The following is a 16,306-nucleotide window of genomic DNA, read 5'->3' on the forward strand; positions in this document are numbered from 1 at the left end:
AATATTTAAATATTTTCTCGAATGACTTTCTGGGCCGTCAAGTTTCAATCCCTTAGGGTGCCTATGTAGCCGTGATCCACCTCTCAAATTTCATCAAAAATATCTTCATTTGTGTTCTGAAGACGAACGAAGGTCTTACGGGGTTGGTACAGCATGGGGGCGAGTAATTAATGACTTAATTTTCATTTTTGGGTGAACTATCCCTTTAAGATGTGGTCGATTGGATCACAAGTGGACGACGCTAAATACAGGTGTAAATGGGGTCTAAAACGTTTCGAGCTTGTCCACTTTCAACCACTTCCAGTAGAGTCGAAAATGCCTTTGACCGGATTGCTTTCATGGTGTAGTAGACGCTCATGTGCTTGAACAGCCGCAAAAGGCTGCCTAATCTCTGTATACTGACCTATAGGAAGCCCACTAGCCAGATGGGATTTAAACTTTGTTGGCTGAAGACCTAAGTTTGGCTTGAAGACCAAATGCGTACCAAGCACAATGTTTTCTCACCGTGATTTCTAACACGCACTTCACGTTCGGCATGGCATTGTGGCTATCAAAGCTGATGCTCTCCATGTTTTTCTTTCGTCTCCGTGTGCGTTCATATTTAAATTACACAAGCTTATTTTGTCCATTAGATCGAAAGATCTGAAAAAGCACATATATTTATCCTTCCATAGACCTCCCCTCGAAGAAATCAGGACAGAAATGGTTAAAAGTGGACAAAAGAGATGGATTAAAACGCCAGGTGTAAACGGGAATGTGTCTCCCTCGTCTACTTGTGACCTAGGATAGGGCCTAGGATAAAAGCATTTGCCAAATACGATGTCTTGCATTCAAGGTTGCAAATTATCTGTGAAATTGTAAAACCTTTTGTAATCCACAAATACATTTACAGACTTTCCTGAAATGTCAAACACAACCCTGACCCCGATGCCTATCGTGACTAGAAGACAGCCTGTCTGCTGGGGTTTGCCCAACTGAAAAGATTCACATTCTCTTTGGTCATGTTTATGACAATGGTGCCACCCACGTGCCCCTCAGACTCAGGATAGGATTTAACATGGATTTCATCTTGAGTGTCAGTTGGGTCTGAACTGGGTCAGTATGTCAGCAAATGCTCAGGTCTATGAGGGGTTGAAGTGATTGATTATAAGTAATGTTATTCAGATGGAGTCATAGAAACTGTTATCCATTTGTTGTGACTTTCAGACAGTTCTTGATTCAGTCCTTTTACCCTTGATTTTTAACGTCATCAGCTGGTGGAGTGTTCTATAAACAGCAGGGTTGTGCAATGTGCACCATTCAGAACGTTAACGGGAAACATGAGAAAGCCGAACAAAAGGAAAACTATACAAAAGAAATGTGTAATGTAGCAGTCAGGTGTCAGTAGTGCATTGCTAAATGAATGCAGGGAAATGTGATATGCTGTGGCATTGAGGTGTGTGCAAAAAGAAACACACCAATACAAAGAATGCCATCCATTTAGCTTCTTTTGAAGGCCCAAAGGGAAGTAAGCAACTGGTATCTACAATGTGACCATTTTGGAGGGCAAAGACATGGGTTGTCAAAAAATATAAAACAAAAATTAAACCCAATTTTAAAAATTAAATTACATTTTAAAATTAAAATTAAAAATTAAACTAGAAATTATTATTTCTAGTTGCCAAGGCCGTATTTCTCATTAATATTTAGCTTAACTTGATGTACTAAAACTGAAAAAAAATAAAAACCAGTAAGAACCATTAAAAATAGTACATGCATACAAAAAACATACAAAATTATTATAACTTTAGCAGATTTTAAAATGAAAAATATATGAAAGAGTTTCACCGCATTTACGGCAAACAAGGTGCCAGACAGATAACACTTGACAACCAAAAGAACAAATTGTCTGCACACTTGAGTCCTTCAAGCCAAATTTAATGCCAAGCTTTCGGTGATACAACCATCCTCAGGGCATGCCCTGAGGATGGTTGTATCACCGAAAGCTTGGCATTAAATTTGGCTTGAAGGACTCAAGTGTGCAGACAATTTGTTCTTTTGGTTGTAAAATGAAAAATATAAAAATATTAATAAAATCTATATCTAATTTCCAAAATAACAATAAAACAGTGAACACCGAGAAATTTCACTCCAAAATGCAGTGAAATGTCTCATACATATTTCTAGAATAAGGAAATTCTATTATTTAGAAGCGTTTGAAATTCCAAATGTAGGAATTTAATTTATATACATTTTATTAATTTAACTTATGTTATAGACTATGGTGGGAGAACAGGGATTATATTCTGCCTGTCAGCCATAATTATTCTAAACTGTTGACGATTTGGACAGATTCATGTAAATACCTTGGATGTTTTGTGCTGTTAGTCAGAATGTTTGTTAACCTTGTGGCTTAATTTGATCAATTTATCAGTTCCAAGGAAGAATTATTGAATCAAAGCTATCAGTGGGTGGGGAACTTTGCATAACAGTTCACATAGCTAAATATTGACTGCAATGCTTGGTGAAATGAAAGTGCTCTAAATTGCTAAAAATAAATGTGAACTACTTTAACTCTAATTACCATGCTGTATTTTTATCCTTGAACAACTGTAACTGAACCATCTGCATTAGTAGGCATATTGATTCTTAGGTTTTCCCTAACTAAGGCTATGATTAAACCGTGTGATCCTTCAGGAGAAATGTAAAGGCGGAGCCTGTGAGATTTCTCCATCTCTCATGGTCACCTGGTCCAGACGCAGCTGTTTTTGCTCCCACACCTCATACCCCAAAGCAGAGCTTGACTCTCAGCAGACAGAATCTGTCGCTATGGCTGAGACAGCTGTGGCTGGTAGTTTATTTATAAGACGTGATTCCACAGATATACGATTGCCTTCTAGAAGAGTGGTGGAAAGTGACCGCATTGAGCGAGATTAATGCAGTAGCTCATTATGGAAGCAGAAATTCAATTGTAATAAATATAGAAATTTTAGTAAAAGACTGTGATCAAACTTTCTAAAAGATATTTGGGAAATGTCTTTTTTGTCCATGCAATGAAAGACAATGGAGTCCAATGTTGTTTTGGAACCCATTGACCCATTCATTGAATGGACAAAAAAGTCAAAACGTTAAAGGTATACTCCACTCTTTTTTTGGAAATAGGCTCATTTTACAGCTCCCCCAGGGTTAAACAGTTGAGTTTTACCGTTTTAAAATCCATTCAGCCGATTTTCTTATATTTAGAAGAATATCAGTAACCAGACAGTTTCTGGTCTCATTGATTTCCATAGTGTATTTTTTCCTACTATGGAAGTCAATGGGACCAGAAAGTGTCTGGTTACTGATATTCTTCTAAATATCAGAAAATCGGCTGAATGGATTTTAAAACGGTAAAACACAACTGTTTAACTCTGGGGGAGTTGTAAAATGAGCCTATTCCAAAAAAGGTGGAGTATACCTTTTAGAGCCAGACCAATATATCGGCCGGCCGATATTAGGCATTTTCCATAATATCGGTATCGGCAGTTATAATGGCCGATAAATAAATATTTAAAAAATAAAATAAAAACAGACGAAACACGCTTTAATCATCTCTCCTTGGCCTGTTATATTGAAAATGTATGTTTTACAATTTGCAGTATGATGTTATCTATAATTATGGCTCATCATAGACTAGCTAACCACAAAGCAAGCTAATGCCACTATCATCAGTCGAAGGCCGCTAACGTTAACATTAATGAGCTTGGAAACCACAATGAACTTTTTCTGCCTAAATAAAATAATTATTACTGTATTTATAACTAGCATATCTCTAGTTACAGTCCCTGGATTGTAAAATGTAAGTTATACTTGCGAGGACATTTAGACATAGAGAAAAAGTATCAAACATATCTTGTGCAGAAAAGTTCGATTTCTTTTACACGTATGTTATAACCAACAGTATTTAATAAAAAAAAAAAATATCGGCCAATATATCAAAATATCGGATTTTAAAACCCAAAAATATTTGTATCGGTATCGGCCTTCAAAATCCTTTATCGGTCGGGCTCTAACCATTTCTCACTTTTAACTAACTATTAACTACGACTTTTGCCTCAGTAAACTCATAATTACTGCTTTTTAATAGTTAGTAAGGTACTTTAGGTATTGGATTGGAGGATTAAGGGATGTAGTAGACTATTAAGACATTGAACAATTGACACTGAAGACTGAAAAACTCAAAACATTTACAAAGCTCAAGACAGGTTTGGAACAACATGAACTATCCCTCTTAATACATTTGCACTTTGCACTTCTAGAGTGTAAGGAAGTTTATCAGATGGATGGTATTTTTGCTACTGATGGTACTGTGAGCAGTATCAGGTTAGGCTTAGTTATGCAATCAAGATGTCCTGACAACGTGTTGATGAGCACTTGGATTTGGACTTGCTGACTAAGCTCTTTTTTTCAATGTGTGTGTGTGTGTGGCAGGTTTTACTCGTTAGCAGCAGTCGACACCCAGATCAGTGGATCGTTCCAGGAGGAGGGATGGAGCCAGAAGAAGAGCCTGGAGGAGCTGCGGTTCGAGAGGTTTATGAGGAGGTGAGCCATGTCCTCGAGGTTTCATCCTCGACTCGGGCCCTAAAGGTCTAAATTCCTGCAGAGTGAAAGTTGCGTTTCATAATTATAGTAACAGTTCTGAAATGTAAAAAGCCTTCACATGCTTGTAGAACTTGTAATTACAACGTGTAACCTCATAATTTTCTGAGAGCTATGATTTTTACTAGCTGACCACTGCAGATTTAAAGGGTTAGTTCACCCAAAAATTTAATTTCTGTCATTAATTACTCACTCTGATGTCATTCCAAACCCAAAAGACCTTTGTTTATCTTTGTGAACACAAATTAAGATATTTTTTATGAAATTCAAGAGGTTTCTGAACCAGCAGCAACGTCATTGATACTTTCAAGGCCCAGAAAGGTGGTAAAGACATTGTTAAAATAGTCCATGTGACTACAGTGCTTCAACCTTAATGTCAGGAAGCAACGAGAATACTTTATTCAACAATTTCTTCTCTTCTGTGCCAGTCTCCTACGCTGTTCACGTTGTAAACACAGTGTGGCGCTTCCAGGTTCTACGTCCGAAAGCCGGCTCGTTATTGGCTGACCCTGTTCACGTGACTAACACGACGCATACGTGTGATGCTGACCCTGGAGCTCGCCAATAATGAGCCGGCGACACAGAAGAGAAGAAATTGTTGAATAAAGTTGTTATTTTTGTTTGCTTTTTATCAGTAACTGTGACTTATCAGTTGATCTCCATGTTATGTATGTTTTCATTAGCGTAAAATACAAATCTTGACTTATCTTTACTGGTTTACCGAAGGAGGTTGCATCATCAGGTGGTCTGTTGGGTAATGTTGGTCCCTCAGGCTTCTGAGGGTCTGTCGGTAGGTCCAAGGTCCTAAATGAGGCTTGACTGTCCTGTAGTTATGTGTAAAGCGTCAGCATACAGATCATGCTCATGTTTAGGTGAGAGTTATAGTTTGCAGCTGTCTCATATCTTGTCACCAGGATTTTTTGTTTTACACCATGCCATACTGCAAATTGCATACTTAGCTGTGTATACTATATGCTGCATACTATTATTTTTTTAAGGAACACAGTACAGCACGTTGCAACCAATCATCTTCTCGGGAAACCAATTTTTAATCCAGTTAAATTAGTCAAATAATGGCTCGACTCAAAATATTACATAATACTACAAGACTAAGCTCACATCTTTGCTTATCTTTAATTTTCCATAATAAGTCCATGAAACTCTCTCATTCACACTGCATTCCATTCAGTTTTTGCCCACACCTTTGACTCAACTGTTTGAGAGCTATGGTCATGTGATACCACCACCACCACCATATAGATTCCTCAATCATCATTCCCAATGTGTACATCAGCCTGTTTTCTTTCATCTCCAATTTAAGAGGCTTCACTAAATGAATCTTTTCATGTTTATCCCTGCTAATGGTTATGTGGTCCATTTCAAGGATGGGCTGTGTCATGACATTGAAGAGCCATCGTAGAGGATGCCAGTAGGGTAATTTGTTGACAGCTGTGAAGCATTACAGCGACATTTAGAAACGGTGTTCTGTTACCGTTGGCCTCGTCCGTCTGAAATGCACATGTCCCTGAGGTTCAAGAGTCAACACTTGCAGTTGCCCAATCTTAATTACAGTAGTCATTTTTTTTTATTTATTTTTTTAAGTATGCAATTAATTATTGTACCCTAAACGAATAGCGAGTGGGCTGGGCATGCTTTCTGGCTGTATAACATAATAAATCAGCCAGCTTGTAATGCTTTCTTTAATAACAGATTGAATTAAATTCAATTATTTAAAATCGATTGAATGGGTTTTATATTTCAGTTAACTAAAGCATAGTTGCATAACACTGGAAAAAAAAACCCTGCCCAACTAAGCTTTTTTTGGCCTATGTTTTCCATTTTATCCTTCATGCATAAGATTTTATTTTGTACTTCGAGGGATTTATTTGTTACATAATGGTTTAAAAGGAGTAACTCAAGCCATTCAAGTGTTAGGGAGACCCTGGAGGAGACCATAAACCTGTCTGTGAATTACAGCATGCTGCTAGCTATGGCAACACTCATGGGACCTAAAACTAAACCCCCAGGGGCTTTGCCAGGGATGGGATGTCCCAAAGCTCTTGCAAAGAGATGGTTTTTTAATAACTGGCCTCTCGTGAAGAGGAACTTCTTTTTTAATGATTTAATGATAACTCTATCTCGTGAAGAGGAACTTCTTTTTTAATGATTTAATGATAACTCTATTTGTTTACTTGACATGTTAAATAGGAACTCTATTTCAACTCTCTTATGTATGTAGTTTTGCTGTTTGCACAATGCACATTAAAAAGGTCTATAAAGTTCAAAGTCCACTCAAAAGTGAGTCATTCTCTATATCAGTAGGCACTGTTTCTGAATTCCCTGAAACGCCTCAATTCTTGTACACTCCTGAGCAGAAAAAAGCGTCAAGCCCCAAATGGCTAAACTCTAAGCTTTTATTGTCTTAACCGTTTAGGAAATTAGCAAAATGTAAGCAAATGCGCTCCTATGTTTGTGGAGTGATTAATCACTGTGAATCATGAGTTGCGTGGTGACGTTCCAGAGCGGTGTCTTTGAAAATCTGGTGAGAAATATAACAATAAATACATCTCTACCACAGTGAAACATGGAGGAAGAGGTGTCATTGTGTGGTGGCTTTTTTTGCCTGTGAAAAGTCTTATAATGCTTTGGAGTGCTGGAGAATATTGGCTTGATTCACAAATGAAAAGTTGTCATCTAAAGAGGAATGATCAGATGACAATGCTCCGGCCCAAATTGCAAAGACAACCATGAAGTGGCTTGAGAACAAGTCCATGAGGCTTGGTCAGAGTCCATACAATCTTCAGAGTATTTTCAGGGTTTGTCTAGGGCCATGCTCGTGTTATGTGATCATGTCAGATGAGGATACACTGAGATGACAGAAACACTCTCAGGGCATTTTAAATAGACAAATCTCTCATAGTCCCTGAAATCGCCCCCTGTTGTTTGTCAGTTCCAATTGTGAGCAGTCGTATCAACCCAATTTGCAAGGTTGAGCTCGGACTGGTTGGGGCATTTTGCAATGTCTGAATCAAGACATGATGTTCTCTTATGTGCATTATGTTGTCCGGGAATCTCCTGTGTTATGGAAACACGCAGCTCAGGTCTCCCAGGTCAGTGAGCTGGGGCTAATGTTTTGGCCTGATGTGTCGGCATCAGCTGGTACGGTTCCAGAAATTCGATGTGCTCCTCTTCACGTTAAGCCGCTGTTAGCACTGATAGAATCATGCTGCTTCTTACAGTATGTCATAGCCGAAGTCATTTCCTTTTTTAAAAGTGGCATAATCTGCACAATAACGAATCATAACCCCATGCATATATTGTTATATGTATATATTTGATTTGTTATGGGACTATATATATATATTATGTCTCTCTAATGCCTTTTCCGTGTCATTTTCTCCTTAAACAGGCTGGTGTGAGGGGTACTCTTGGTAGGCTATTGGGGGTGTTTGAGGTAAGACTGCCAAACTGCATTGTATAAAATAAGACGTTGTCACTGATACTTCAATAAACAAGGCTTTATTTCATAAACATTCATAAATATCTTCTCTTCACGCCTCGTGATAACTTTATATTTCTCATTCTGTACAGCAGAACCAGGACAGCAAGCATCGGACATATGTGTATGTGCTTACGGTTACAGAGACACTGGAAGACTGGGAGGACTCAGTCAATATTGGTGAGTTGATGTTATGAATAAGACTGTCTTCTTTGTATAAACAATTCAGATTAATTCAGTAACTGCTGAAATGGGATTTCATAATTGTTTTTTAATCATTAAATGAACCGACTCGAAAGAGTTGTTCACTTTGATTTGGATTTGCTTTTGAGTTGATTTACTTTTTAAATGGAATGTATTGCGACTTATGCAATAAGTTGATCAATAGTGAGTGACAGAACAGCCTTTTATACTGTTGCAAAAAAATTATTTTTCAAATAAATGCTGCTGTTTTAAACTGTCTATTGGTCAAAGAATCCTGGAAAATTTTCACAAAATTATTAGGCAGCACAACTGTTTACAACATTGATCATGACAAGAAATGTTTTTTTTTGTGTGTGTACCAGATCAGCATATTAGAATGATTTATGAAGGATCACGTGTGGCACTACATTTTAAATTGTAATATTAAAATAATATTGCTGCTTTTACTGCATTTTTAATCAATTAAATACAGCCATAAAAACTATTAGGTAAACTTATTTTAAAAAGGTTAAAATTAAAAAGCTTAAAATTAAAAAAAAATTCTAGAGAACTTTTTATTACAATGGTTTTAAATGACACCGTTTCCAACTAAAAACTTTTTATGCCGTTTTCCGTTTTTACTAGTACATTGTTTTCGTCTAAATGTACCTACCTACCGGAAGAGGATTAGGGTCAAGCAATAATAAAAAATACAACCATTTTGAGATTAAAGTCATTATAATGCGAGATTAAACTCGTTAAATTTCGAGAAAAAAGTCAAAATACAATCTTGAGAATAAACTCATTAAATATCGAAAATTAAAGTTGTTGTGTTCAAGAAAAAACTCGTTAAATTTTGAGGAAAAAAAAGTTGTAATACCATTAAATTTACCATAGTAAGTTCTAATACCATAAATTTCGAGAAGAAAGTCATTGTGTTTCGAGAAAAAAAACTCGTTAAATTTCGAGAAAAAAGATTGTTTTTGGAAACAACAACTTTACTCTTGATATTTAATGAGTTTATTCTCAAGATTGTATTTCGACTTTTTTCTCGAAACACAATGACTTTATTCTCGATATTTAATGAGTTTATTCTCAAGATTGTATTTCGACTTTTTTCTCGAAATTGAATGAGTTTTTTCTCGAAACACAATGACTTTATTATCGATATTTAATGAGTTTATTCTCAAGATTGTATTTCGACTTTTTTTCTCTAAATTTAACGAGTTTAATCTCGCATTATAATGACTTTTGATCCCGAGATGGTTTTATTTTTCTATTATTGCTTAGCCCTAATTCTCTTCCGTATCTACCCTTGATGATTTAAAAAAAGGCTGATTTTGAAAAAAGGGCAGACTGAAAGTAGTCTGATTTGTGTTATATTACAATTCTTCTGAAGCCATTTGATACAGTTGCTCCCTAAAAATCCTCCTCTTCACCATAGTTCTCAAATCTCATGCGAATCAATCATACAGCTTCAGAACAAGACTTGGAATATTGCATCACACACGCCACATTGATTACTATGGAAATTGGGTTCTTCAGAGAAGTTCACCTGTAACAAAGTGACCTCTTCCCAAGTCTACAGTAAATCAACAGTTGGGACTTTATTTGTCTACAAACAGCTTAGTCTGCTGCTAACAGGACAGTATTTATATAGTTTTAGACAAGCTTATCATAACCAGCTCATTTCTTTTCATAAGACGCAACTGCTGATCTGTAAGCAGCTGCAAATATGAGGATTTATGGAACTATTCTCCAAAGCAATTAGAGATATAGAGCAGGCATGTGGATTAGCCACTTAAAACCTTCTACTTAACTGAATTTTTGTTGTCAGGAAGGATATACAATAATAACATTTTCCCACAGACAGCGCAATTCAAAACTTGCACTATTTGTGGATGTTTAGGAATGAAAAAAAAAACAGGTAATCCTTCTTCAGTCCAAGCAGTCGTATAAATAGACCGAAGTTTGTTCACAGGGAGGCGTGCTGTTAGCAGGGGCACAGTTGTTTTCCAGTTAGCGTCACACTCCCCTATCGCTGGCCTCGCTCTGCTTGTACCATAGTTTCGGCTGCCAAATAGGGCATCATAACCTCAATACACCGAGAGGAAGCGGGTGAACTTGACAGAGCTCAGCTGAATGCATAGAAAAGGGCAATAGTCTGATTATCAAAGTAATGACCTTTAACCTTCCTGTATATTTGACATATTTAAAAATGCTTAAGGTGAATGTTTAAGTTTCAACACTTTGTGAGAGACAGTTTTGAGGACTATAAATACAGTGGAATGTTTGTCAGTCAGATGGTTGGGCAGTCAAATGTCTGTCAAATTCACTGTGAAGTTGACCTTTTGTACTTTATTTAAATAAAGCTGTGCATTTTTAAAACTGAGCAGCACGTCTTCAAACCGTCTAGATCTTTAATCCAGAAATCTGTGTCTCCTTGATGATTCTGATCTTTGTGTTGGCTGGTTTTGAGTCCGCAAAAAAAAAATTCAAAATTGGTTCACATATATAATTTTCTTAACATAGTAAAATATGTATGTACAACAGCACAACTTAAGGTTAAAAATTGTTTACTTTTTTGTTTGAACTATCCATTTAAATACGCATACTTATTTGTCAAAGTGGACCATGTCTTTGCAAGTTAACAGTCATTTATGTCTTAATAAACGTTGAGAAAGAAAATGCACGAGTATATTGGATCCCTGCAGTCGGTCTTAAAGGAATAGTTCACTTAAAAATGAAAATTCTGTCATCATTTACTCAGCCTCAAGTTGTTTCAAACCTGTATGAATTTCTCTCTTCTGATGAACACAAAAGATATTTTGAAGATCAGTTGATGAGTCGAAGACCATTGACTTCTATAGTAGGATAAAAATACTATGGGAGTCAACTTGGCTCAACTTGAGGGTGAGTAAATCATGACAGTATTTTAACTAATGCTACTGTTAAATCTGTATTTCTGCTATTGAATTGTTTCTGGGGAACAAGGTTATTAACCTTATTAACCAAGAAATGCACATACATTCAAATTGATTTATTAGGATAAACCCCTTGATATGCACCATATTATTTTCGAAGGGGTCCTGAAATACATCACAACCATCACAAAAGAACAATAATACAATGATACATTTGTCAATACAATAAAATAAAAACGACAACAATAAAAAAAGAAAACGATAATAATTACAATGTACGTGGATCACAAAATAATAATACAATTAATTTGAATATATGATAGGGTAATGAAGGCACAAAGTGAGTTGACGAATGCATCGGTTGATAGATTGTTTAGTAACTATGTGCACTGGACGAGAGCACATGCACGTGAACAATAGTCCATAACCAGTACTTTATACAATTGATGTAGTTTTTCATGTTGGTCTATATTCGCTAAACTTTTGTGAGAAGATGGGAGGGCGATATTTTATATCATGATAAGACTCATTTTATTTATCTAGTATTGACAAAAATTTTTTGCCATCATCATGTCCCTTAAGGGGATCCGTAGACTACTGCATTTTATGCTTTGAAATATTTCAAAATGCTCTGAAATATATTTTTGCAGGTCGTAAACGGAAGTGGTTCAAGATTGACGAGGCGATCCGGGTGCTACAGTGCCACAAACCTGTCCACGCAGAGTATCTCCGCAAACTCACCCCTCACTGCGGCCCGACAAACGGCAATGCTCAGGAGCCGGAGAACACTGATGACAACGCCCCCCTCCGCCAGGACTGTGAACTGGCCCGTTTGCACAGATAGAACTGGCACTAGAGGGCACCGATGCAAGGAAAACTATCCTTGGATTGGAAAAGACAGTTTTGCATGTATAATTTCATTGTTTACTATTTGAAACTTTTTTTAAGTGTAGAAACCAAAGGCTTGTCGTGAAATGCCTGCAAGTTTCCGGGTCAGTAAGAACAAGGAGAGTCGTTTTCATAATATTTCATTCGTAAACGTGCATTTCAAGCCAAATAAGGTAAAGTTATTTGAAGAAGAAGAGTGACGTCAAGTAAGCGCAGATTTATGGAGACGTGTGCCGTGATGGACATTTTAGAAATATTATTTTACAGATGCTTTAGGTGGAGGAAGAAAAGGATGGATGTGAAAAGGATTGATTGTTGTTTAGAAAGGATAAAGGAGTCTTTTTGAAATGCTGTCTATTTATATCTAATAGATAACTACTCTTATATGCTAGGTATTGGGTAAAATTCTTGATAAAGAACCAAATAGGGGCAAAACATTATCATAATCATGAATTATAGAATACATAAATAGTCTAAAAGAGGATTTGGGCTACTTTTGGTTATATTAGATGCCTTCATCACAGATATCTACCTGTAATATAGGTTTAACATGCTGTGAAGTTGAAGGTCTTTTCACAGTTTGGTCTTAAATGTGAATTTGCCACATTAAGCGGTGCAATGTGATTACCCTTCTTTCTCTTTGCAGATAAAGGTTTAATTTCCCACCTCCTATAATTACTTCTGAGCCACTGTCTCTTTAAGACACAATGGCATTTGGTAAAATGTGAGAGAAAAAAACTAAGTCTGTGGCATTGGTCCATGAAAGACTATGTAATGTTATGCTGTTTATATCTTTAAGACACAATGGCATTTGGTAAAATGTGAGAAAAAAAAAGAAAAAAAAAAACTAAGTCTGTGGCATTGGTCCATGAAAGACTATGTAATGTTATGCTGTTTATATTGCCTGAAGTGATATTCTGAATATTTCAGAAAAAGAATAGGCATAAACACTTAATGTTAACCCTACTACATCTTGTCAAACCTTTTTTTTTTTTAAGGTCTGCAGAAATGCAGTATACATTTATTTTGATTATAGTAACAGTAACAATTCAGGCATCAATAGCTCAATCTTGCGAGTTTAAATAGCTGAGGAGGAATTTTATGTAATTGTGCATAATGCTTTTCCTTTGAGGCCTTTGTTATCTTCCACTATGTTTTTTTTTTTCAGTGGAATTTTTATGTGTAATTCACTGAACGGGATGAAATATGTGGCCAAACTGTTTTATTAAGACTGTAAATTGTAAACAAGCATACTTATCTTTCTGCAGAGGGAAGATTGCATGTTAGGTTGTAAATATGTTTTAATATTAAAAATATCAGCTTCTGCCTTAGTAGTTTATTTAGTATTATGAGTCCCGCAGTTTGTTTTAGACATTTAAAGTTAAATTATTGCACTGCTCAAAACACAGACACCTCAGCTCTTTACTTGTTTATCAGCGAGGCTCAATGAACACTGTTTGATATGTAAAACATTACGGTGTTAAAAATGTCCACAATGTGAATGTGATTTGACAGAAATTATTCTTATTATTTTTTGCCTGTCTTCAGAAATCAACATTTTCAAACAAAATAAACTCATCTCTGTTTCTAACTCAGAACGAACTCTGTAAAAAACAAGTCGGGATGTTAACTGTGTTTTGTAATAGCTTATCTGTATGTGTATATATATATATATATATATATATATATATATATATGCATATAATGCTTAAAAAAATTGGCATGATAACATATAGGATAACATAATAATCAGGTAAGAATTTCCTTGGAAAGTCATGTTCAAGTCTTCTCTTGGAGGCGTCTGAATGCAGGTAAAGTGGGCCGCTTAAGCTTGATTGTACTGCTCCATGGGTTTATATTAAAGAGATTCTATTTCTTTAAATATTACAATTATTTTGGTTGATGCAATATGATATTAGGGGGTGTGGCCAGACCTCAAAGGAAGATGCCCTCAATGTGGAAAATCAACCCTTTGACATTTTTAAAGGGGTGGTTGATTGTGATTTCACTTTTTTCATTTTAAATAGTGTGCAATGTTGCTTGCTTCATAGTGTCTGCAAAGTTGCAGCGCTGAAAGTTCAATGTAAGCAGAGATATCGTCTTTTAAAAATCAGGAAGTTTAAAGGAGAACTCCGGCGAACAATGAACCTTTGGTCTAATAAAACATTATTATGTACCTAGTCAACCGTTCTCTGAGATTTGTTTTCATGATAATCGAATGTAAAGAGTTTTATCTCTAAAAACTGTTTAGCGTATAATGCTAGTACTGGGGGCATTGACTAAGTAAAAAGAAATCACTACTTTATACCACTAACAAGGCTCAAAATAGCCCCACACTAACACAGAAACATACTGAGGCTCCATACATGCAAAACGAAGCATTGAGAACTTTGTAAGTGTACAGACCATTTAATAAGAAGAAACTTTATGAAGACAGTTCACTTCGTGTATACAGACAGGAGCCATCTTAAAAAATAGTCTCGATAAGTCGATCCCCGAACGCGGTTCATACAGTTCAGAAGTTCGCTGAACTTCATTCAGCTCAGATCACTCAGCACGTCGTTCGGGGATCGACTTATCGAGACTATTTTTTAAGATGGCTCCTGTCTGTATACGCGAAGTGAACTGTCTTCATAAAGTATCTTCTTATTAAACGGTCTGTACACTTACAAAGTTCTCAATGCTTCGTTTTGCATGTACGGAGCCTCATTATGTTACTGTGTTAGTGTACGGCTATTTTGAGCCTTATTAGTGGTATAAACTAGCGATTTCTTTTACTTAGTCAATGCCCCCAGTACTAGCATTATACGCGAAACAGTTTTTAGAGATAAAACTCTTTACGATCGATTATCATGAAAACAAATCTCAGAGAACGGTTGACTATGTACCGATGTTTTATTAGACCAAAGGTTCATTGTTCGCCGGAGTTCTCCTTTAATGCCTACAAAAACGACTCGAATGGGACTACAACAGGTTTTATACGTCACTAACCCATACATTTGCATTAACCCTCCCTCCGGAATATGCAAAAAATGGCATAAGTCCAGTAGCACCTCAATGCAGAACATGAGATCCACGGGAAGGAGTCGGATCACGATCCAAGGGGTGGAGATGGGTAGGTTTAGGTGTATGTAAGGTGGGAGGAGTTGGATCTGGATCCGACTCCTCCCCATGGATTTCATGTTCCGCAGTGAGTACCATCTCCTTTTGCGGCTCATCGAAAGTGTGTTATTTTCACCCAGATGAGATGTCAGGGCTTCTGTGTTCGGGCTTCCCTCGGACGTTGTTCGTCAACAATGGATACAATTTATGTTTGATTATGTTCCTGAAAATTCAAATCATAATTTAGTTTTCTGTGCCGCGCATTTGATTTTACAGAAGATCAGCTTCCAGAATCTCCACTAATTTAATGCCGGTGTGACGATTCATGCTACCCATCGAGATTTGCTACTTACCGGTTATGCGCATGTGCAGACTCACTTTTTTTTTTTTTTTAACAAAAGGTACATTTTCCTGTTATAATGTATAATTTCCCTCTAAAAAATCCCTCTAAAAAGTTTCAGTTACTGTGAGGAAAGGTGTATTTTGACAAGTCAAAGATGAATATTTTATGATATTTTTTTTTCACACCGTTTTAAAAATAAAAACAGTAGTCTACAGTAGCTACTCATAACTTAGAATTGTATTATAATTGTATTTCATACGACTTTAATCGGCATTCTGTGATCAATTCGCGCTACGGTAGCATTTTTCGACAAGGCAGCAAAAAGAAACTGTTATTAAAACACGAAGCAGTTCCAACTTTAAAACCAGAGTCAGCAGTTTTTGTATACATATATTATTATTATATATTACCATCAATAATATTTTGAAAAATAATGTTTATATGTTGCGATTAAAGTCCCCGTGAAATCAAAATTGAACCTATTTACTTTGCTAGCGCATATTACTAGTCTTGTGGTGAACAATTAATCCGTGCAAGTAAATATATATTAAAAAAATGTTTTACCTTAGTAATCTTTAATCAAAATCTGAAAAGTTACTTCCGGTCTAGAACGGTTTCTTTTTCTGATGACGTAGGTTTCACAGTTTGGGTGGGGAAACGCTTAACCACTCCCCTCAAACCGTTAGTTTGCTATGAGCGAGAGATGGAGAGGAGGAGCGCTAGAGTAAAACCCTGCCCTCTGTTCAATAT

The 16,306-nt window shown here is 36.3% G+C and overlaps 1 protein-coding gene across 2 annotated transcripts in view; it reads left to right on the top strand.

Moving 5' to 3' along the window:
* nudt4a (nudix (nucleoside diphosphate linked moiety X)-type motif 4a) overlaps positions 1–13,435 on the top strand; it is a 29,118-nt gene extending 15,683 nt beyond the window's left edge. The window contains exons 2-5 of one of the 2 annotated variants that reach the window (XM_039650378.2): positions 4,450–4,560; positions 8,027–8,071; positions 8,212–8,296; positions 11,874–13,435. In XM_039650378.2, coding sequence (XP_039506312.1) covers positions 4,450–4,560; positions 8,027–8,071; positions 8,212–8,296; positions 11,874–12,067 — 435 coding nt within the window. In that variant the 3' untranslated portion in view covers positions 12,068–13,435. Of the gene's footprint in view, positions 1–4,449; positions 4,561–8,026; positions 8,072–8,208; positions 8,297–11,873 lie in introns of both variants that reach the window. The other variant, XM_039650377.2, reaches the window with a different exon arrangement.
* The last annotated feature ends 2,871 nt before the right edge of the window (positions 13,436–16,306 follow it).

Source organism: Pimephales promelas, chromosome 10, assembly GCF_988280905.1.
Source record: "Pimephales promelas chromosome 10, fPimPro1.hap1.1, whole genome shotgun sequence".
Taxonomy (NCBI): domain Eukaryota; kingdom Metazoa; phylum Chordata; class Actinopteri; order Cypriniformes; family Leuciscidae; genus Pimephales; species Pimephales promelas.